Source organism: Phalangium opilio, unplaced genomic scaffold (assembly GCF_054372755.1).
Source record: "Phalangium opilio isolate 3A_F unplaced genomic scaffold, DU_Popi_V2 ptg000079l_1, whole genome shotgun sequence".
NCBI lineage: Eukaryota > Metazoa > Arthropoda > Arachnida > Opiliones > Phalangiidae > Phalangium > Phalangium opilio.
The window spans coordinates 5,986,597-6,009,796 of record NW_028324187.1 but is presented as its reverse complement, the minus strand read 5'-3'; the positions used below and the strand labels follow the sequence as shown (position 1 = coordinate 6,009,796).

Below are 23,200 nucleotides of genomic sequence, written 5' to 3'. Positions count from 1 at the left end.
GGACCAGAGGAAGTGTGCTATTTCCCAGACTGGTTTCCGCCGTTCCGGATTCCGGAATTCCGGGAAGCTGGCAACCCTGTTAGGCTTAACGCTAGACTGACAGTAGTGCGAGTGACTTTCTCCGAGTTTTATTGGAATTTTCATAATAATCTGGTAGTTATATCTTTTAATTATACTTAAAAATGTTTTATTAAGCATTAACTTCGTAACTAAATAGAATATTTTCCACCTTATCATAAAAATAAGTTATTTTATATTGAAATCCGGACTTGTGTTGAATTCTTAAGCCTTGGTTTGTCTAAAAAATAGGGTTAGCCCTTTAGCGTTACGTCAGAGTGACCAGGGCTGGAAATAAGAAAAACATTATAGGATAAGTGTCCAGTAACCCCTCCCCCCTCATTACTGGACAATTTACAGGACATTGTCCAGTTGAGTGTGCAAGAATAGTGTCGCATCTTCATATTCAAAACTTCTGAAATAGTTATTGGTCAAAATGCAGTGACCCCATTATGGGATGTTTTAAAAATTTTTGGACAATGTCCAGTGTGTCCTGTGCTTATTTCCAGCCCTGCTCATAGAGATATGTCATTAGAATCATTACTCATTGAAGAAATCTTTAGAAATATCAATCTATTACAACTAATTGCTGAACTAGCTATCTAGTAATCTTTTTCCTGAACTTTTAACCATGTTAATTAGTTCTTAGTAATTGTTTAAAACGCATGTTAGTTAATTAGTTTTCCTAATGGTGATTTGTTTCTCTAGTTATAGACTTAAGTAGTTTTTCATTGTCTTTGCTGTCTGCTGCCTTAAAATATTCTCTCTGCATGTTGTTGACTCCTTTTTCAGATATTTTCCTAAAAACGTAACCTCCGTAGGCCTAATTATTAACCTAAAGTAGCTAAAACACAAAAAAAAATATAAGATGTCTGGTGTCAATAAATTTCTAGAAGAAATGAACAGCATTCCTCTTGCTGATGAAGATGCTCAAGGTCTGTCTGTTGCCAAAAATTTAATTTAGCCCTAAGCCTTAATTAGTTTATTAAAATAATAGTTAATTAAATATAAATATCATGTAGAAGTGTCAGATGATAGTGATGCTGAAACTACAGCTTCTCTCGATAGTCATGGATTAGGGAAACAAAGTTTTGAGTCAATTCCATCAGCATTTTTGAATGGAGCTGGCAGCCCAATGCCAAGTTGTAAGTTAATTAATTTGTTTCTTTATTTTTATTTATATAATTACAATTATTAATTTAATTAAGTTATTAATTAGTGTTGGATCCTGATATGAGTCCAGATGAAGCTGAGGAAAAAGCCAGACTTATAGCGCAAGTCTTGGAACTTCAAAACACCCTAGATGGTAACTAAATATTTAATTCCTAAAGTTAATTAATTTAATTAACTCTAGGAATTAAATAACTAAATATTTAATTGTTAGAGTTAATTAATTTAATTTACTCTAGGAATTAAATAACTAAATATTTAATCCCTAAAGTTAATTAATTTAATTTACTCTAGGAATTAAATAAATATTTTACCCCTAAAGTTAATTAATTTAATTTACTCTAGGAATTAAATAACTAAATATTTAATTCCTAAAGTTAATTAATTTAATTTACTCTAGGAATTAAATAACTAAATATTTAATTCCTAAAGTTAATTAATTTAATTTACTCTAGGAATTAAATAATTTAATCCCTAAAGTTAATTAATTTAATTAACTCTAGGAATTAAATAACTAAATATTTAATTCCTAAAGTTAATTAATTTAATTTAATCTAGGAATTAAATAACTAAATATTTAATTCCTAAAGTTAATTAATTTAATTTACTCTAGGAATTAAATAACTAAATATTTAATTCCTAAAGTTAATTAATTTAATTAACTCTAGGAATTAAATAACTAAATATTTAATTCCTAGAGTTAATTAATTTAATTAACTCTAGGAATTAATTAATTAATTAATTTTTAAACATTTTCATAAGATTTGTCACAAAGAGTTGATAGTGTTAAAGAGGAAAATTTGAAACTCAAATCTGAGAATCAAGTTTTGGGTCAATATATTGAAAATTTGATGTCTGCTTCGAGTGTTTTTCAATCAACTTCTCCAAAGAACAAAAAGAAGCAAGTTGATTTCACCCTTTTCTGAAAAAAATAAAAAAAGGTTTGAAAATTTCTTTTGGAAGCTGTGTTTTATAAATTAAATTTTAATAAGAAAAAAAAAAATAAATTACACGCTACACTACACTACACTACACCGCTTGTGTTTATATTTACACACAGCAGCACAATAATGAATAATGGCACCAAAAGAAATTAATTTAAATTAAATTAAATTTTAATACAAATTTTAATTTTAAATTATAATTTTTTCTTTTTTCCTACGAAACAGAGGAATGACAAAAGCCAAGAAATAAGCTGCAAATAATATCTCTCACATTATTTAATTAATTTCCTTCTATAAGTAAACAAACAAACAAACAAACATGATCTCTACTAACAGCAATTAATAATTAATTAATCCTTAGTGATGTTTTTATGTTAAATAATTAAATTAAATATTGTGAATTGAATTTATTCCCTATTTCACAAGAATATTGTCGGTGCACCCAAATAAAAATAAAATTAGATAAATGATGTATCTAGTCAATTCTTAACAATTTAAAGGCTACTGCATTTTAAATTAAATTAAATAATAAATAATAAATATTCTATATTTAAGTATGTTCAATTATATTTCATTTCTGTGCATTTTTTTTTTAATTTTTTGGTAAAAGTGTAAATGAATTTGAAAGAAAATGATTTAATTTGTAATAATTATTTATTCATATTTACATAGCATTCTATAATAAATTTATTTCTAAACTAATAGCCTTTTTTTCCTCGAAATCTCGCCCTGTTATCCAGCTGTAAGATAAGTATTAGTATTAGTTTCAATTTTAATATTAATATTAAAATTTCCGGGTTTTTTTGCATACCAAGGATCTTTTGCACTCAAAAAAAGAGTTTCTCAATGCAAAACATTCAGGAGGAATGCTTGGATGTTGAGACAGTAAACATTCCTTTGGTTTCTTCTTATACTGGTACGTTTAAAATTGATTGATTGTAAATAATTAAAATTAATCGTGCTTTCTAACGTACAATTTGAACACATTCTGTAGCCAATAAGCACGCCTTCAGGTCTTCCCTTAAACCATCGCAAGAATTTTTGGATTCTGTAGTTTCCTCGTAATAATTTGACATGGTTTTAAATAAGGTATGAGGAAAATTTTATATTGTATTAATTTTAATTACTATCTATTTTTATATCAAGGAAATAATTGTAATATTATTAATTTTCCTTGTTGTTCGTCGCCATTTTGTAAATAACCTTTGACCTAGTCGTCTCTTCGACCAATCAGAGCTTAAAGTTGTATGTCCCATTAGAAAAAAAAGTAAGTACAGTAAGTAAGCTGTCAATGTTTGATTGTAAAATCATTGTAAATCTGGCCTGAAAGCCGAAACTAATTAGTTTTTGTGAAATTTTATTGTTCTTAATTACACAAACATTCGCATTAACCCTACATTTATCCCAAACTAATGTCAGAAAGAGTTTAAATTGAAACATTAAACCGAAATTGGCGCTATAACGGTACTTTCGCAAAACAATGGAATACTAAGCCTTGGTCTATCAAAAATGTCTTCAAGTGGTGGCGGGCAACGTGCTTTTGCACAACGTTTGAGCAAGTAAGATACTAATTTAATTTCGATTAAAATCTTGGTTTTTTTTTTGCCATTTCATTTAAATTTAATAAATAAATTAACCCACGAAGACAAACCAACGCCGAAGTCAGACGTCAAATTTCCGCCGCATCTTCCTCATCCCGTACCAATAGTTATGTTAGTTCAGTTCCACTCTGTGACGTGGTGGAACCCGTAGATTTTGAGGAATTTTTGAATAATCATGATGACCAAATGTACCGCGATCCAATTCGAACGTTTCTTGATTTTCCCGAGGATGACATTGAAGTTGGAATTATTCCCAGAAAGATTAGAACTGTCGTTCCAATCATCCCTGATGTTCAAGGGCCTAATATTGACCCTTACGTTAGGGACTGTATTAATTGCTATACGTCCGATTGGGTTTACGTCAACCGAAAGTACGCTCTATATGGAAGGTTTCAAAGCCTTCGAGTACTTAACGTCGTTTTGTATTAGGTACCAAGACTTCAGTTCCTCCATAAGCTTTCCCGACCGCGCTTTAACTCAAGCCCAAGTTGTTAAATCAACTCCTAAACAAGAGTTTGAAATAGATTTGGAGGAGGAATTGGCACTTTTCAAGAACTTTACTTCTCCTATGCCAATGCCACAACTAGTAACGCCTGTTCCACCATTGGCCGAGGATGAAGATACTTCGGTAACCTAGTCTATTTATAATTATATAATACCGATGTAAATAGACCTAGCAACGAATTAAATCAAACTTCTAAGCAATATTTTGATAGTTAGTTACGTCATTATGGTGATGGGAGTGGATTTAGAACTGATTACCTTGAAACAAGTCTTAGGGCAGTAATAAACTCTGTACTACCAAAAGTTTATAGACATAAAAACAAAAAGTACACTTCATTAACAATTCCCTGCATTTGACTGTAGACGACACGACATGTAAACTAAGAAGCAAGCTACCCTTCGCTCAACCGCTTATAGAAACTAACCAATCAGGGACGTCATAGGTTTATAGAAAGTAGTACATGATGCTGGCGATCCAAACGTAAATTTTTGGTACTAGAGCTAGCATCTCTTATATTTTATAAGCCTGTGCCGACTGCCCCGTGTCCGCCGGAGGTGACTTGACCCCCACACCCCGCCCGTCACCTCCCAAGTAAACCTCATTTCCTTCCCCTGCTTACACTCCTACTGAAACCTGAATAATCACATCCTTGCCGCGGTCCATAGACCCTATCGCATTGAAACCTCAAAAAAAAAAAAAAAAAAAAAATTTATAAGCCTATTCACGGTTTTTTCCCCGAAAACCCCGTGCCACGGTCGGGAAGGTAATCGTACGCAGAGGGGGTCGACATTATTCTGGAATATACGGGACTTACGAGGTTACCGCCCCCTTTTCGGAGAGTTGTTCTACCAAGGCTATGGAGCGCGTTTAACGACAGGGAATGGGAATGTCAGCCACTAACTAAAGGCCGCCTACAGGTTATGGCAGCGCCCACTGGAATACCTCTCGTAAATCCCGTATAGTAGGGCTTCTCATATTACACGGCGCGAGAGTTTAAAGCAAAGCGCGGGTGCCCTATAAGGCGACTTTCCCCCTGTACTCCAGTTTTGTCTTGGCAAATGCTAGTGGGCGGGATTTATAAGTGCAATTATATATCCCGCCCACAAATGTCTCTTGCCTTCGCCAAGCCAAAACTGGAGTTCGTAAGGAAAGTCAACTTGTAGGGGACCCGCGCTTTGCTTTAAACGAAGGGTACTTTTTGTTTTATATCTATATACTTTTGGCACTACTATAGGATAGACAACTCTGTACTACTATAGGATAGACAACTCTGTACTACTATAGGATAGACAACTCTGTACTACTATAGGATAGACAACTCTGTACTACTATAGGATAGGCAACTCTGTACTACTATAGGATAGGCAACTCTGTACTACTATAGGATAGGCAACTCTGTACTACTATAGGATAGACAACTCTGCATTATTATAGGATAGACAACTCTGTACTACTATAGGATAGACAACTCTGTACTACTATAGGATAGACAACTCTGTACTACTATAGGATAGACAACTCTGTACTACTATAGGATAGACAACTTTTCCTATATATTTTAGGATTCTTCGGTTCCATCTTCGAATCGTCAGTCATTACTTATAGGCGATACTCCTAGAGGAAGTTGGACTAGCAGTGTTTTTGATCTTCGTAACTCTCTATCTGATCCATTGATCCGTTCCCTTCTGGACCGAATTCCTGTTGAGCAAATTGACAAAGTCAATGAAAATAACCGTCATGAGGCTCGACAGGAAGCTTTCTTTTCTTTATATCCTGCCCAAGAAGAGGAAGATATTATTGAACGAAGATTGCCTGCTGAGATGCCAAAAGAGCATTTAGGACATCGCATTTTGGTCAAGTGTTTGGCTCTTAAGTAAGCCGCCCCACACCCTAAGTAGTAGGATAGGAATTATATAAATTAAGTTTAATATAGATTAGAATTAGAGATTGAACCATTCTTTGGAACAATGGCGTTGTACGATGCCAAAGAGAAGAAAAAAGTTTCGGAAAACTTTTATTTTGATTTGAATCCCGAACCGTAATTAATTAATTAATTAAATCAATCAATCAAAATTGAAAGGGGTTCAATTCAATTCAATTAACTATAAGTTAATTAATTCAAATTAGATTGAAACGAATGTTATCGAGCCACGTTCCATTTCAAGATGTTTCAACTTTGAGCCGATCTTGCATATTTAACATAACGTACCCTTCAGAGAACTTATTTTTAGTTGTCAAGGTACAATTAACAATATTTTCAAACGAACCATATAATAAAGAAACGTTTTTAATTACTTCGCGTAGCTTGAAAAAGTCTTACAAGGCGATATAAACGAATGCGCCGAACCTTATATGAAAGACGAGAAAAATCGTGACAAAATTAAGGGTAACGCGGTGACGTGTTGCGAAAGATTGGGACAATATCGAATGCCATTCGCGTGGACGGCCATTTACTTAATGAATATCGTTAATGGTGTCAGTTCCTTAGATAGAGACACTAATTTGGAAAAAGAAAGCTCGGGAACTAATAGTTTAGGTAAGTCACCTAGCTCCCTCGATGGCCAGCTCCTTTTTGTTTCACAGCAAATTAAGGAACGTACATTTCACAAAAACCTATTTAATTTAATTTTGTTCATGCATCCAGTATTCAATTGGATGTTTGTTGGTGAGGTTTTTAACCAATTCCTCTCGACTAAGTTAAAATATCTCACGTTTAATTTAATTGTAATTAAATTTAACAAAACCTTTCGTTTGTTTCTTCATCAGGTAGACGTGGTTCTTTGGAACGAAAAAGTGGTTCGGAGAAGAGACGAAGTTGGTCTCCCGATGATTTCGGGCAAAGTTTGGAAAATTTCCGTCCGGTAACTTTAACAGTCAACAGTTTTTTCAAGCAGGTATGTTAATTTTTATTTAGGCTTATTGGACCCTTGTTTAATTAAGGTAATTAAAACAATTAACGCGATATTAGGAATGCGATAAGCTAAAGGATGAAGACTTGTACAAGTTTTTAATGGATTTGAAACGTCCTTCCTCTGTAAAAAGGCTTAAATGTATTCCTGGTATACTTAAACTGGATATTTCACCTTGTCCTGAGGACACTAGATACTCTCTTACACCGGTAAGATGTATTTTCACTTACCGTCTTCAAAAGTGTCCTCAAATTGATCAAAAGAGGATATGTGCGAACTGCTTCATCTAGTTCCGATATTTCTCTGTTAACTAACAATAAAACCCGTTAACTAACACCCATTTTAGGAGCTGGTTAGGTTGCTTCCCTACCCGGATGAAAAAGGACGACCAACGAAAGAAATTCTCGAGTTCCCATCCAAAGAGGTTTATGTTCCACATTATGTCTACCGCAATTTGATGTATGTCTACCCCAAGAATGTTAATTTCACCAATCGACCCGGATCTGCGCGAAACATCGCTTGTAAGGTTCAGTTCATGGAGAACGAGGTGTCAGCCATCCCTGTTATATTCGGGAAATCTAGTTGCCCGGAGTTGTCATCGGAAAGTAGAACGGCGGTTGTCTATCACACCAAATCGCCCGATTTCAGTGACGAAATTAAAGTTAGACTTCCCTCTGAGCTCAATGAACAACATCACTTGTTGTTTACCTTCTATCATATTAGTTGTCAGCGTAAAACAGAGCATCAAACGCCCATTGAAACACCCATTGGATATACTGTAAGTAACGCGATGTTTGGATATTTTCCTTAATTACTCGAGTACTGATTGCTGTAACCGGAAGTTATTAGTATCGGTCGAAAGTGAAGGAATAGGCCTATAATGTACGCGAAGGATTTCCCAGTATCTCTTAAAATGCCAATGTTCTGACACCCCAAATTGGAGGTGCCATTATGCATTGGTATATATAGAATTGACGCGATGTTTGGATATTTTCTTTAATTATTCGAGTATTGATTGTTGTAATTGCAAGTTATTGGTATCGGTCGAAAGTGAAGAAATAGGCCTATAATATACGCGAAGAGTTTCCCGGTATCTCTTAAAACACCAGTGTTCTGACACCCCAAATTGGAGGTGCCATTATGCATCGGGATATACAGGGTGATTCTAAAATGGTGGTATAACCGAACTACTGCGGGTTCTATGAGCGATTTTAAGTCGAAAATGTTCTATGGCATTTTGTCATCCAGGCCACCGTTTAAAAGTTATGATAAGAATCATTTACGGGTGACCCCTTAAAATTAATTAAATTCGAAAACAAAAGCGCGCCAACATTTAAAAATTTTGTAATGGCACGTGCAGCCTTTTACTGTGCTAAAGTCTCGTGACTACGATCTTCCCAAAAATTCTTAAGCCTAATTTCAAATTAGATTTTGAACAGCGCAGACAGTGAACGAAACCAACCCGCTTTTTTAAAAACCAATTTTTAGTTAAACGCTTTTTGAGCCTAGAACGACTGATGGATAAGAATCCGCGAGAGGTATGCTCGACCACTTCGCCCTCGCCTAGGAAATGCTTCCTGCATTACTTCTGATTGCCGCGGTTACATTACTGGAACCATATGAGACTGCTGTATTGCGCCCGATGGACAGAGAGTAAAAAGCGATTCGAGGGCGCTGGTATGGCCCTCCACTAATTACAACGCTTAATCAAAAACTAAACTGATAATGGCCACTTGTCGTCAAGGTCGTTGCGATGCTACTTTTACTCTTGGATTCACCACAGAAAAACATTGGCGGGTTATTACGTCCACTCTTCATAAACTTTCCAAATTCATAAACATTTCCAAATTACCGCCAAAGATGAAAGAAAACCACTACAATTTGAACTCTTGCCCGTTTTGCAGCTTTAATACCCTTCCAAATTCCAACTGACTTTACAGTTAAATGCAATCCGACCAAGAAAGCAAACAAAAGCCAGCGATTCATCAAGTTTTGAGAATCGAATGTGAGAACATCTAGTCAGACTCTCATTCCATGAGGAAAAACACGCTACACCGCCAAAAACTGACATTTAGTTGATTTCTTAATTTGGCTTCTGACTTTACAATTTTTACGTTACATTGCAGTAGAGCCCATGTGTTCCGTAACTTCTTACTCCATTGACGATCAAATTGTTAAAATTAAGTTTTGATCCGCTTTAAACAATTTTGCTTGAAAAGCTTCACTTCTTTTTGCGATTCTCAGAACATTAAACCTTTGTTGATTGTTTGTTAGGTTTTTCTCAATCCGGCAAGAATCTTCCCATTTGGTCCTTTTTTATTAAATTTTCAATGCATTTCCCCATTGGGTTAGGTTTTTCTCAATTCGGCATGAATCTTCCCATTTGAACCCATTTTCAAGCTTACATTGGTGGAGGACTTCTTTATGGAGTTCACGGGGAAGTAAATCGCGAGCGCGATTACTAAACACGTGAGTCCCCTTAAAAAAATGTATTCAACCCGCTGGGCTTTTGATTAATTTAATTAATTTTAAGGGGTCATCCGTAAATGATTCTTATCATAACTTTTAAACGGTGGCCTGGATGACAAAATGCCATAGAACATTTTCGACTTAAAATCGCTCATAGAACCCGCAGTAGCTCGGTTATACCACCATTTTAGAATCACCCTGTATAGAATTTACGCGATGTTTTGATATTTTCTTTAATTACTCGATTACTGGTTGTTGTAACCGCAAGTTATTAGTATCGTTCAAAAGGTAAGAAGTAGGCCTATAATATACGCGAAGGATTTCCCAGTATCTCTTAAAACACCAGTGTTCTGACACCCCAAATTGGAGGTGCTTTACGCATTGGGATATATATAGAATTTACGCGAAGTTTTGATATTTTCCTTAATTACTTGAGTACGAATTGTTGTAACCGCATTTTATTGATATCGTTCGAAAGAGAAGAACTAGGCCTATAATATACGCGAAATATTTCTCGGTATCTCTTAAAACACCAGTGTTCCGACACCCCGAATTGGAGTTGCATTATGCATTGGGATGTATTGAATTGACGCGATGTTTTGATATTTCTTTAATTACTCGAGTAGTGATTGTTGTAATTGCAACTTATTGGTATCGTTCGAAAGAGAAGAAGTATGTCTATAATATGCGCGAAGGAATTTTCAGTATCTCTTAAAACACCAGTGTTCTGACACCCCGAATTGGAGGTGCATTATGCATTGGGATGTATTGGATTGACGCGATGCTTTCATATTTTATTTCATTAATCGAGTACTGATTGTTGTAACCACGCGTTATTGGTATCGTTCGAATGTTAAGAAGTAAGCCTATAATATCTATGAAGGATTTCCCTGTATCTCTTAAAATACGCGATTCCTGACACTTCAAAGTGAAGGTGTCATAGAGTGTGGAATGTATAGAATTCTACATATATTGAATGTCCTTAGTGGTGGCCCCTTTACCGCGATGGAACCCTTCAAACGGGAGAATTTTGTTTGCCCGTCATGATGGACAAACCACCGTCGAGTTACTCTTACTTGACTCCGTTTGTCCACGTCCCAAATACAAAATGGGTTGACAATCACAAAGGCATTTTCACCATAGTCGTTGATGCCGTTTCATCCATTTATGCTAGGGTAAAGTTTAATCCAAACGCATCCATGGAGTCGTCCCTTCCGCCTAACATATTAAGGTCATTTCGTCTTTAGGACGTGTACATTGACAAATTTCTTCAATTATGCACCGCCATTGACGAGAACACGTTACCAGAACGCGGTTCTAGCACCACAATCACCCTCGGTAGCGATTCCGGGGGTGTAAGCATGGAAAATGACCTGAAAATAAGTATTTTAGAGATTGGTCAAGCGCGACCCGAACCGTTAGTCCAATTTCTTCCGTTGATAATGGATAAATTAATCCGGCTTTTGGTTCGACCTCCGGTCATATCCGGTCAGGTCATCAATATTGGTCAAACGGCTTTCGAAGCTATTGCTATCATAGTTAGAAACATAACCGTAAGAGATTTTCACGATACATTTTGTATCGTCTTGGCTAATTTTAACGAATTAAAGGTGTTACTGGAAGATAAGAACGATCAACATGGTCGTAATAGTCTTTTAGCGACTTATATTCAATTCCAAGCTAATCTCCCTCATCCTGAATCAATTCCTATTGGAGGAACTTCCACTACAAACTTGCCCTTAGTCCTGGGATACGGAAGTCCTGGTTCTGGTCGACCCATATCTATGCCACCCCCCGTAAGTTTGAATTGGTCGCCTATTCCGGTAGTAGCCAAGCCTTACGTTTAAATACCATCTTGGTAGCGTTCGTATCCTCACCGAAGTAATAGCAACCCTGACTTAAGTTACGTTGACGTCGATACCGAGGTTGGAAATGTAATTGGACGCGGTTTGGACCGCACTGCTAGTTTACGAACACCCGGTTGTCAAGAGGGAGGCGCTATTTACTTGGTACCTCGTAACCAATGTCGTAAAATCGTCCACGAAGAGATGGCTTTGCAATGGGTGGTTTCTAGCGGTTCTGCTCGGGAATTGGCTCTATCGAACTCTTGGTTTTTCTTTGAACTGATTGTAAAGAGTATGAATGAACATCTAGCGACGACTGAGAAGGTCACCCTACCGCGAAAAGCCCGTTTTAACGAACAGTTCACGGATGATATCACGACTTTGGTCACCACAATGACTTCAGACGTCATCAGCCGATATAACCGCGAAGAAAAGGACACAAAGATTATCCAAAGATTGAACAACAGTTTGGCCTTCTTCCTGCGTGACTTATTGTCCATTATGAATAGAGGATACGTCTTTTCTTTAATCAAAACTTACTGCAAGCAATTATCCGCCAAGATCTCTTCGTTACCCGACGCCACTTTGCTCATAAGTTTGAAGCTGGATTTCTTGAGGATTATTTGTAGCCACGAACATTACGTCATGTTGAATTTGCCGTTTGGGACACCGTTATCGCCTTCACCAGCCACGTCTCCCAGTCCCAGTATCGCATCCAGTAGTTCTCAAGCCTCTTTCGTATCGACCAGTACCTTGACGGATCGTCGCAATTACTCAGAGTTGTCTGTCGAGTTTAGACAACAACATTTCTTGGTTGGTTTATTGTTGTCCGAGTTGGCCACCGTTTTGGAGATAAAGTAAGCTAGGGTTTTAAGGTATTTGGCTCAACAGGACGTTTTGGAAAGTATAGTTTGTTGTTGCATTAGCGCACCGGCAATTCACGCCAAGGCAATCAACACAATACGAAATCTTTTAACTTCCCACGATTGGGACCAACGTTACCAGGAACCTGAATGCAAAGCCAGGGTCGCTACGCTTTATCTGCCTTTAATAGGGATTATAACCGACGCCGTTACCCAACTACATTTAGAACATAAAAGTAATTAGGCCCTTTCAAAGTTGTAACTGTAATCCCAACAGTAATCCAATTAAATGTCTGGATATTTTAATTAGCTCGCGTAATTAGTTCCGATAACGTCCACGAAAACTCCGATTTAAACTCTACATTGACGCAGTCTTTAGGAATGGCCATCGCTGGTAGTTCCTTGAGACACGGCGGTGATAATTACGACCCTTATCATCAAAGCCGTCGTACTCTTCTTAAAGAGGAATCGACTCGTAATTTATTAGCTTGTTTTGCATGGGTAATTAAAAATACAAGCGATTACGTTCTGAGAAAGTGTTGGGCCGAATTACCCGCTCATAAACTTCAAGCGTTGTTGGAAGTTCTTTATATTTGCGTCTCTTGCTTCGAATACAAGGTAAGTCATTGTTCCTTTTTTTAATTAGGCTGGTTTAATTAAGGTTTTTAATTAGGGAAAGAAATACTTGAAGAGAAGTTCCCAACAAAGTCTTCGTAAAACGTCTGATATTAAATCAAGACTCGAAGACGTTATTTTGGGAAATTCTAATGCTAGAAGTGAATTGATGATGAGACGCAAAGGTAGGCGTTAATTTAATTTAATTAATGTTAATTAAAATAATTGCAATGCTTTCCTTAGATCGAAACCCTCCATCACCGGCAAGTCCGTATCAAGGGGATAAATTACGTTGGAAAAAGGAAACTGTCCAATGGAGACACAATTCCGACGCCATGGACAGGTCGCTATAAGCTTACTTTAATTTTAATTTAATTTAATTACTATTAAATAAAATAAATTACTCAGACCCAAAGCCGATATCGAAACGGAGGCCCATATTGAAGGAAATTTAGCAACGGAAGTTAATTTAATCGTCTTAGACGCCTTAGAACTTATAATTAAAGTCGTGACGCAGTCGGATTCGTTGCAAGGACTACTTAGCAACGTGTTAAGGGATTTATTGCACGCTCTCGGTTGCAATCAAAGTACCTTAGTCTTGCAGAATATGTTTGCAACACAGAGATCTTTAGTTTTTAAAGTAAGTCGTCGCTCTTCCGTCTATCCAAGTTGATTAAATTTAATTTAAATACTTAAATAATTAGTTTCCCGAGTTGCTTTTCGAAGAGGAAACGGAACAATGCGCTGATTTGTGTTTGAGACTTTTGCGTCATTGCAGTTCGTGTGTTAGTTCCGTACGCGCTCAAGCGTCCGCGTCGCTGTATTTACTTATGAGACAAAATTTTGAAATTGGAAATGTAATTAAGGATTTTAATTTAATTGTTGTCAGGTTGTTAATTAACTTAATTGCAGAATTTCGCCCGAGTTAAAATGCAAGTGACAATGTCACTAAGTAGCCTGGTTGGTACCAGTCATAGTTTTAATGAAGATTTTCTAAGACGATCTCTTAAAACGATTTTGTTGTACGCTGAGGAAGATAGCGAATTATTAGATACAACTTTTCCCGAACAAGTAAGTTGATTAATTAGTTTTAATTTTAATTTTAATCAAATTTAATTGTATTTGATTGTATATAGGTTCGAGATTTAGTTTTCAATCTATACATGATTTTATCTGATACGGTTAAAATGAAAGAATTTCAGGAAGATCCTGAGATGCTTCTCGATTTAATGTAAGTTAATTAATTAATATTAATTAATTAATATTAATTATTTTAATATAATTAATTTTAGTTTAATTAATTTTTTAATTAATTTTAGTTTAATTAATTTTTTAATTAATTTTAGTTTAATTAATTTTTTAATTAATTTTAGTTTAATTAATTTTTTATTTAATTTTAGTTTAATTAATTTTTTAATTAATTTTAGTTTAATTAATTTTTTAATTAATTTTAGTTTAATTAATTTTTTAATTAATTTAGTTTAATTAATTTTTTAATTAATTTAGTTTAATTAATTTTAGTTTAATTAATTTTTTAATTAATTTTAGTTTAATTAATTTTTTAATTAATTTTAGTTTAATTAATTTTTTAATTAATTTTAGTTTAATTAATTTTTTAATTAATTTTAGTTTAATTAATTTTAGTTTAATTAATTTTAGTTTAATTAATTTTAGTTTAATTAATTTTTTAATTAATTTTAGTTTAATTAATTTTTTAATTAATTTTAGTTTAATTAATTTTTTATTTAATTTTAGTTTAATTAATTTTTTAATTAATTTTAGTTTAATTAATTTTTTAATTAATTTTAGTTTAATTAATTTTTTAATTAATTTAGTTTAATTAATTTTTTAATTAATTTAGTTTAATTAATTTTAGTTTAATTAATTTTTTAATTAATTTTAGTTTAATTAATTTTTTAATTAATTTTAGTTTAATTAATTTTTTAATTAATTTTAGTTTAATTAATTTTTTAATTAATTTTAGTTTAATTAATTTTAGTTTAATTAATTTTAGTTTAATTAATTTTAGTTTAATTAATTTTAGTTTAATTAATTTTTTAATTAATTTTAGTTTAATTAATTTTTTAATTAATTTCAGTTTAATTATTTTTTTAAATAATTTTTTAATTAATTTCAGTTTAATTATTTTTTTAAATAATTTTTTTAATTAATTTCAGTTTAATTAATTTTTTAATTAACTTTAGTTTAATTAATTTTTTAATTAATTTTTTAATTAAAGGTACCGTATAGCGAAAGGTTATCAAAATTCGCCTGATTTGAGATTAACTTGGTTAGCTAGTATGGCGCAAAAACATATTGAGGTAAATATTAATCAAATTATAGTATTTTAATTATAATTAATATTATATTTAATTAATTTTCAGCGCTGTAATCACGCCGAAGCTGCGCTTTGTTTAATTCATTCCGGCGCTCTGGTTGCTGAATATCTTCATATGCTCGAGTATAAACCGTATTTACCAATCGGATGCGTCACATTCGAAGTATTTAAACAATTTTAATTGTATTTAATCATATTTAACTAAATTTTAATTAATTAATTTAAACAGAAAATATCGCCGAATGTATTGGAAGAAAGCGCAGTCTCCGATGACGTACTTTCACCAGACGAAGAAGGGATTTGCACTGGAAAATATTTCACTGAAATTGGTCTTGTTGGTTTATTAGAACAAGCCGCGAGTTCGTTTAGTCAAGTAAGAATTATTAGACATTTCTTTTTTGTTTTTCGTCTATTTTTGACACATTTAGACCTATTTAGGCCGGACTTTACGAAGCCATGAATAATGTCTACAAAGTACTAATACCAATATCAGAAGCCAATCGCGATAATAAAAAATTAGCCAATATTTATGGCAAATTGAACGAAGCTTTCGTTAAAATTGATCAACAGGCTGGCAAAAGAGTTTTTGGGACTTATTTTAGGGTTGGATTTTACGGGGCTAAGTTTGGTGATTTAGACGGAGAAGAATTTGTCTATAAGGAACCAACGTTAACCAAGTTACCGGAGATTTCCCATAGATTGGAGGTAAGTTGGAGTGGGTGGCGGCCATCTTGAATTTGTGTCTTAAGTGGATAGTCCTTACTACTGTTGTCGTCATGTTCATGTTTCATAACATTATACCTTAAAAGAACGGCCTTTTTCTAAATAACGAAGGAAAAATATTAAATAAGTAAATAAATGATCTCTAATTATTACAAAATAATTAGCATTTAATTAGTCTTAAAAACGAGGAATAGAGTAATGTCAGTTCTACTATGCAAACGTCATACCATAGAGTAGTGTCGGTAGAGGGGGGTGGTAGACTGTGTATCCCTCCCTCTAGGTGTGCTTTTGTAAGAGGGGATACTGTACGCGCCTGGTAGGGGGGATGACACTTAGCTAAGAGATAGAAGGGTATGACGTTTGCATACGTAGAACTGACATCTAGCTCTAGCTCAGTGTCATCCCCCCTACCAGGCGCGTACAGTATCCCCTCTTACAAAAGCGCGCCAAGAGGGAGGGATAAACAGTCTACTCCCCTCTCTACCGACACTACTCTATACTGCGCCATCCGCCATTGCTTTAGTGACGTCTCCTAAATCTAACCTCTTACGCCTCGCGTGATCAAGTTGGCTATTCCCTACCTCACCCTTTCCCCCTCTCAGCCTGTGAGAATTCAACCAATCCCTGAAGGGATGGCTATCAGACGTCACTAAAACAATGGCGGCGCGGTAGTCCTCGTTTTTAAGACTAATTAAATGTTAATTATTTTGTAATAAGAGATCATTTATTTCTTTTTAAATATTTTTCCTTTTATATTTAGAAAAAGGCCGTTCTTTTAATGTATAATATTACGTTATCTGAACTTATAACCAATTTTTTTAGAATTTTTATTCTGAGAGATTTGGTTGCGAATTTGTCGAAGTTATTAAAGATTCCAATACGGTTGACGTTGCGAAATTAAATCCAGAAAAGGCTTACATTCAAATAACTTACGTCGAACCTTACTTTGATATGTACGAAATGCGGGAACGAGTGACGTATTTCGATAAAAATTACAATATAAGTGAGCTTAATCGCCTTCAAATATCAATTAACGTCAGCGAAATAGTTTAATTAATTAATTAATTAATTAATGAACTTAGATCGATTCATATACGCCACACCATTTACACCCGATGGACGAGCTCATGGTGAACTTCACGAGCAGCATAAACGTAAAACGGTTTTAACGACTCTTCATACATTTCCTTATGTTAAAACTCGTATACAAGTTCTGGAACGACAACAGGTATGTTAATTACCGACATCTTTGTAATTAATTATTTTGAAGTTTATGTAGGTACATTCTCTGTAGATGGTTCTAACTCCGATTGAAGTCGCCATCGAAGACATACAAAAGAAAACGTCAGAATTGGCTCTCGCTACGCAACAAGAACCTGCTGATCCCAAAATCCTTCAAATGGTTTTACAAGGGTGTATCGGAACCACTGTCAATCAGGGACCATTAGAGATCGCTATTGTCTTCTTGTCCGATCTTCTTGAAGGCAAGAAAACACCAACTCCTCAACAAGATAGACTTCGACTCTGCTTTAAAGATTTCCTTAAAAAGTAAGCCTACTTTCCTTTAGTTTAGTTTAATTTAAATTAAATTAAATTTAACATTAAAATATAATAGATGCGCGGATGCCCTGAGAAAGAATCGAACCCTGATTGGTCCAGATCAGCGTGATTACCAACGCGAATTGGACAGAAATTACAACAGTTTCAAAGAGAAGATATTTCCAATGATTGAATATCGAGGATTGTCCAGAATTCGAAGGTAATTAAGTAATATTTCGGGTAATTAAGAATATTTTCTATTTTCTGACTGTTCTCTTATATTTGCTCAGAATGGAGGCTGTTGGTCAGCACCACTCAAAACCAAAAAGCAGTCCATTAATTTAATTAACTTACCTGGTATTTTAATTTTATATATTTATTTAACCAAGTTAGTTTTCAAAGTAATTATTAATTAGCCTTATTCCTGATCAGCGCCACCTACCCATAGCGGCGACTTAGAGAACTACTGTAATCGGCAAGCCAATCAGATGTCGCTAAAATCTGGCGACGTCACTGACGGTGCCGGGCACTCTCGGGGAGTCGGGGACGGGTCTTACCAAAAATTACGTCACCAGATTATAGCGACATTTGATTGGCTTGCGGATTACAGTAGTTCTCAAAGTCGCCGCTAAGGGTAGGTGGCGCTGATCGGGAATAAGGCTAATTACGCATTTGAATAACTTCATTAGTCAACCCCTATAATACCATCTTATCTTTTTTATACGGTTCTTTAAACTTTTATATAAACCAAACGTATTTAAATACTTATAAGGAAAAATGTCTGAGTTTTATTTACATTACAATACAAAATTAGAAATTTCTTTTTTTTTCTTCGTAGTAGGATTAGAGGCGCGGTTTTCTTGTTTAACTAATTATCATTAACCTAAAATTAGCGGTCTTATTCCTGATCAGCGCCACCTACCCTTAGCGACGACTTTGAGAACTACTGTAATCAGCAAGCCAACCAAATGTCGCTAAAATCTGGTGACGTCATTTTTGGTAAGACCCGTCCCCGACTCCCCGAGAGTGCCCGGCACCGTCAGTGACGTCACCAGATTTTAGCGACATCTGAAGTGGTTGGCTTGCCGCTTACAGTAGTTCTCTAAGTCGCCGCTATGGGTAGGTGGCGCTGATCAGGAATAAGACCGCTAATTAACAGTACGCGAAGTTAATTAATCGCCTGCGTTCTAGAAGTATATATATATTTTATATTCATTTTTAAAGTTTAAACCAAAGACCCGTTAATTGTTTCTGCCAAGTATATTTTTACTTACGTTTTTACTTTAAATATAATTAATTTATCACAGTATTTAATCTTAGTTAGTTAGTTCGATTTTTTTCTTAAGAAGTTTACCAACGGTTGTACGAGATGGTTTTTATTTTTAATGGCACTCTCTCTTTCCAAAACTTGACTAGTTATGACGCGTGAAATGCGTCAAACGATATATCGACCGCGCGCCTTTTCCCCGCCACTACAATATTCGTTGTAGACTAATTTAGCCAAGAATAAATGAAACACGACAATAAGGAACGCGATAGAAACCCAAAATAGCGCCGGTAAACCACCCAATTGGTGCCCGTGACGATGTAGAGCGATTATATGATGTTCATGAGGAGGTGCTGAAAATATTAATTAGTTAATATAATCAGAAGTATATAATACTTCTCTTCGAGAGAAGTGTACAAGCACAAAGCGGGGTAAGTGTAACGGTCACTCTTCCCAACATCGGAACATTTAGAGCAAGGTTACTAAACCGAATCACATACACGATAAATAGTTCCCTCATCATTACTCTATTAGCGTTTAAATATTTGGCAAGACGCATGCATGCGCTTGTGGATTTTTGTCCCACGTCAAGACAATCAAGGTTTGTGGGATGATTGCTGGGGATTTAGTGCCAAACAATTATAGAATTCACCCTAGCACAGTGCGATGCCCATTTCTAGTTTGATGAGCGGGAAAGCAAACTAAAAGGTGAACACTGAGCCTGGGAAGAATGACGTTACATAACTAAAGCCTTAAGAGGATACAGAGTGTCATCCTTCTTCTATTATCCCCTTCTGATATAATGAATTAAGATCCGATGTTTAGATTAATTAATCTTTATACCTTCTTGAACTTCTTTAACGTGAATTGTATGTTTCAATTCTTCCATATGCTCGCGGTCGCTTGTAATGTAAAGTACGGCTGTGATTGGTTCCGTTTTCTTTACTGGAAACTGAGTTAATTGCGAGCTAGAATTCAAAACAATGTAAATGGTAGAATAGTTTAGTTTGATAGTTAGTATCTTAATTAATTAATAACCTTAGTTTAACGGGAGGATCCAAACAACCACCATCGCACGCGTAGAATTCTTTATCACTACGATCAAGCGCCACATAAATAACCGCTTTGTTATTAAGCTCTACAATAACGCTGATATTCAAATGAGTCGAGTTTCCGTAACTGATACGTCTGAAGAAATAATCCCTGTGAAGATCGCCCGGATTGGATAAAAACTCTAAATGATGATTGGTGAATCTCAAACCACCAAAACTGAGTGTCATGGCTTGAATTACGCCATCAGCACCTATTGCAGGTAAGTAAATAGCTTTAAGTATCGCGGAGGGAATTTAATGGCGGGGTAGTTCAATAAGCACCAGCTCTAAGTAGTTCCTGGCAGCCCTGTTTTTCTAAAGTTAGCATCCATAGCGCGACAACTTTGTTGACATTTTCTATCGAGGATAAATGCGACCATAAAGTCGATGCTTGCCTAAAGAATTAATTTAATACGTATTCGTTAGTTTCCCCAATTAGCCTTATTCCTCATCAGCGCCATCTACCCATTGCGGTGACTTTGAGAACTACTGTAAGCGGCAAGCCAATCAGATGTCGCTAAATTCTGGTGACGTCACTGACTGGCACTCTCGAGTCTTACCAAAAATGACGTCACCAGATTTTAGCGACATCTGATTGGCTTGCCGATTACAGTAGTTCTCAAAGTCACCGCTATGGGTAGATGGCGCTGATCAGGAATAAGGCTAATTAAGTTTGTTGCTGGGAATATGGCATCATACAATGTGTAATGTCCATTGTAGCAGGAATCAGGATACGCTAATAAAGCTGATAATTTATCCTTTTGTGATTTGGGGAAATTAATCTCAGAGTTGTATGCCCTAGAATTGGATAAAACGTAGTATATCGTAGCGTTTATTCGGTCCCCATTAACAGCGTCGTTCGCTTTAGATTCGCTGATACCGAAACCAGTCGTCCATAGCTTAAAATATGGTCCGTTTTTTTAGTTACAAGACGTTTTAAAGACAATTTTTTTTTTTTTTTTTTTTTGATATACCTGTTGCCAAACTTTAATATGGTTGGTTTTTAAAGTGGATAAAGTCGAGACTGTTCGTTTAATATCGTCTTTAACTCGGGTTTCTAAGTTTTGTATGATTTCTTGGTACGTTTTCCCCGATGTACTTTCCGCGTATTGTACACACGTTAATACTTGAACATTTTTGACACTTTAACATGAAAAACGGGGAGTTTTTTTCTTTTAGTACGTTAAAATTTATGGGTAATTTATTTAGTTTTAATTAGGAAGATGGGGGGAGAATGCGAAATCTGAGAGAAATAGGCACGCGCGCTAACTGTGGAACACTTTAGGTCAGGTGGGACGCTAGAAATGGGGGAGGAATACTCGGAAACAATGGCGGGTGGTCTACTTCAGACCACTCTGGGAAATAAGGATATTTTTTAAACTAGTCCTTGGGACCAGTGACCCCCTAGTGTCCGAAATAATAAACTGGTCTCCGCAGTGGTCCCAGGCTTTGTTCTCCTATAGATTTGCAATTAATAAATACTGGTCCCAAGGACCAGTAACCCCCACGTCTTGAATTAAAAAACTAGTCCAGGCAATTAATAAACTGGTTTTGGACCAGAGGAAGTGTGCTATTTCCCAGACTGCTTCAGACGAATTACCAAGACCGCCCGCCATTTTACCGAGTATTCCTCCCCCAGTTTTAGCGTCCCACCGGACCTAAACTGTTCCACAGTTAGCGCGCACGCGCCTATTTCTCTCAGATTTCGCATCCATCCCCAAATCATCCTTGGTTTCAAAACCTTTTAGCTTCGATAGTAATTGAATCCGGCAAAGTTGCTAATGCAGTTGTAACTATAATCTTTCGTTTTTGATCGGGAGATATAGTTAAAAATGAAACGAGTTTGTACTCTTGATTTTCAAAACTATTTCAATTATATATATATACTTAATTAGATTAAGTAATTAAATATTGCGTTATTTAATTCCTTCTTTTTACCTAAATGAGCGTTTACTTAAAGAAGAAACGTTACTTAAACCCTTTTGTTTCAAAAGAACCGTCTGGGCCTCATTCTAAATTAAAAGTATGTAACGTTCAACACGCGTGTCCATGATGTAGGCCTAATGGTAATTTATTTATATGTATTACCAAAGGATTTTTTATTCTGAGATTTTGTACTATAATGGAAGGTATGACTCTATATGCTATAAACTCTTGTCGTAATTCAACAGTATAGCGTCGTTGATTGAAACACTTGTATTTATAGGCCAAACCAGTTGTGTAATGAACACCGATGCCCTCTGATTAAAATTATTATGGAACTTAGTACATACATCGCGGTTCATAACCTTTTTTTTAACCAGTTTACAACCTTGACTATTGGCGCCAGGTAATTCAACAGAAATTATAGGATAAAATGGAAGTTGAATATTTAGAGAACGTTTATGAAAAATGTGAACAGCTCCGTCTTCATCATAAAGAGATAGACCAACTTTCCCATTACCTGTTTCAATATTTTTAACTATAATTCTGGAAATGGTCTTAAAACATGGTAAAATAAACTAACCAATATATGGAAGAAAGCTAGGGGACTCTTTATCGTAACTTTTCCAAACACTAGCCTGATACTTCAAAGATTCTCGATAAAGGGGATCTATGTACTGAGATACACAAGCCACGTTGGGATCTATTTGAGGGTGGGTTCAATTGGTATTTTATTAATTTTGTTAGCTTAATGGCGATTGGATTAGTTGTCACCGATCATAATTGGCGTTTTTTGACGCAACCATCGGAAAACCGATGGACCCAGGTACAGCAACAAACCAAATACTATTGTAACTGTTAAAAATGCTCGTTTCGTCCTAAAAATAAGTATTTCATGTTAAAAATTCTATATGACTTTTTAAACAATGCTGAAAATATGTTAACATACGAAAAACATCCATCAATTAACCGTTTAAATGTAGATTTAATTCTACGAATTAACTCGAAACATTCCATCTTCATAGCTGGAGTCTGGACTCTGGAGACAGTCACACGATACAATGTCACTAGATGATCTAGAAACGTGCTTATTTCCGTTCCTGCTTTGCGTCGCTGGCAAATTTTAACTGTCTGCTAGCTTTTCTGCTATTTCCCATTGGCGGGTCACGTGTAATTTCATTGTCGCGCGCCGTCATACGGATTTAATTAAAAAAGTTATTTTAATTGATAGCGGTAATCAATAATATGACAGTTGTCAATCTATTCAGTTCCTCGAGTTCTTCATAAAGGCGCATGTAAGTGAGAATCTTTAATATTCATTATTATTTATTTAAAAAGCCCT

General features: G+C 35.2%; 4 protein-coding genes across 6 annotated transcripts; 2 read left to right on the top strand and 2 right to left on the bottom strand.

The window, feature by feature from the left end:
• The first annotated feature begins 36 nt into the window (after positions 1-36).
• Positions 37-2,641, top strand: LOC149654436 (short coiled-coil protein). 3 transcript variants are annotated; one of them, XM_089845971.1, is made up of 6 exons: positions 37-153; positions 850-992; positions 1,080-1,202; positions 1,277-1,363; positions 1,990-2,168; positions 2,397-2,641. In XM_089845971.1, the coding sequence occupies exons 2-5, from the start codon at positions 926-928 to the stop codon at positions 2,151-2,153; spliced, it is 441 nt and encodes a 146-aa protein (XP_089702097.1). In that variant the 5' UTR covers positions 37-153; positions 850-925; the 3' UTR covers positions 2,154-2,168; positions 2,397-2,641. The 3 variants fall into 3 exon arrangements, with proteins under 3 accessions (XP_089702097.1, XP_089702096.1, XP_089702098.1); XM_089845970.1 differs by having other exon boundaries at positions 38-153; positions 1,990-2,128; XM_089845972.1 differs by having other exon boundaries at positions 42-153; positions 951-992; positions 1,990-2,128.
• Positions 2,642-2,806: 165 nt separating this feature from the next.
• LOC149654435 (cytochrome c oxidase assembly factor 5) lies at positions 2,807-3,390 on the bottom strand. Its single transcript, XM_089845975.1, has 3 exons — positions 3,146-3,390; positions 2,983-3,084; positions 2,807-2,911 (listed from the first exon to the last, which is right to left on the bottom strand). The coding sequence occupies exons 1-3, from the start codon at positions 3,245-3,247 to the stop codon at positions 2,870-2,872; spliced, it is 246 nt and encodes an 81-aa protein (XP_089702101.1). The 5' UTR covers positions 3,248-3,390; the 3' UTR covers positions 2,807-2,869.
• Positions 3,391-3,436: 46 nt separating this feature from the next.
• Zir (dedicator of cytokinesis) lies at positions 3,437-18,355 on the top strand. Its single transcript, XM_089845942.1, has 31 exons — positions 3,437-3,730; positions 3,817-4,143; positions 4,202-4,400; positions 5,840-6,150; positions 6,211-6,315; positions 6,405-6,516; positions 6,582-6,813; positions 7,044-7,171; positions 7,246-7,395; positions 7,533-7,964; positions 10,642-10,830; positions 10,903-11,208; positions 11,266-11,451; positions 11,518-12,356; positions 12,426-12,598; positions 12,673-12,980; positions 13,036-13,162; positions 13,221-13,320; positions 13,386-13,617; positions 13,682-13,834; positions 13,890-14,048; positions 14,114-14,208; positions 15,217-15,298; positions 15,362-15,478; positions 15,545-15,688; positions 15,754-16,020; positions 16,861-17,041; positions 17,121-17,266; positions 17,333-17,586; positions 17,654-17,797; positions 17,868-18,355. The coding sequence occupies exons 1-31, from the start codon at positions 3,681-3,683 to the stop codon at positions 17,920-17,922; spliced, it is 6,303 nt and encodes a 2,100-aa protein (XP_089702068.1). The 5' UTR covers positions 3,437-3,680; the 3' UTR covers positions 17,923-18,355.
• On the bottom strand, positions 18,334-22,963 carry LOC149654433 (uncharacterized protein KIAA2013 homolog). Its single transcript, XM_089845965.1, has 13 exons — positions 22,808-22,963; positions 22,633-22,736; positions 22,442-22,561; positions 22,247-22,378; positions 22,024-22,175; positions 21,874-21,947; positions 21,677-21,799; positions 20,910-21,078; positions 20,635-20,834; positions 20,218-20,330; positions 19,883-20,147; positions 19,688-19,812; positions 18,334-19,197 (listed from the first exon to the last, which is right to left on the bottom strand). The coding sequence occupies exons 1-13, from the start codon at positions 22,879-22,881 to the stop codon at positions 19,013-19,015; spliced, it is 1,836 nt and encodes a 611-aa protein (XP_089702091.1). The 5' UTR covers positions 22,882-22,963; the 3' UTR covers positions 18,334-19,012.
• Positions 22,964-23,200: the final 237 nt, after the last annotated feature.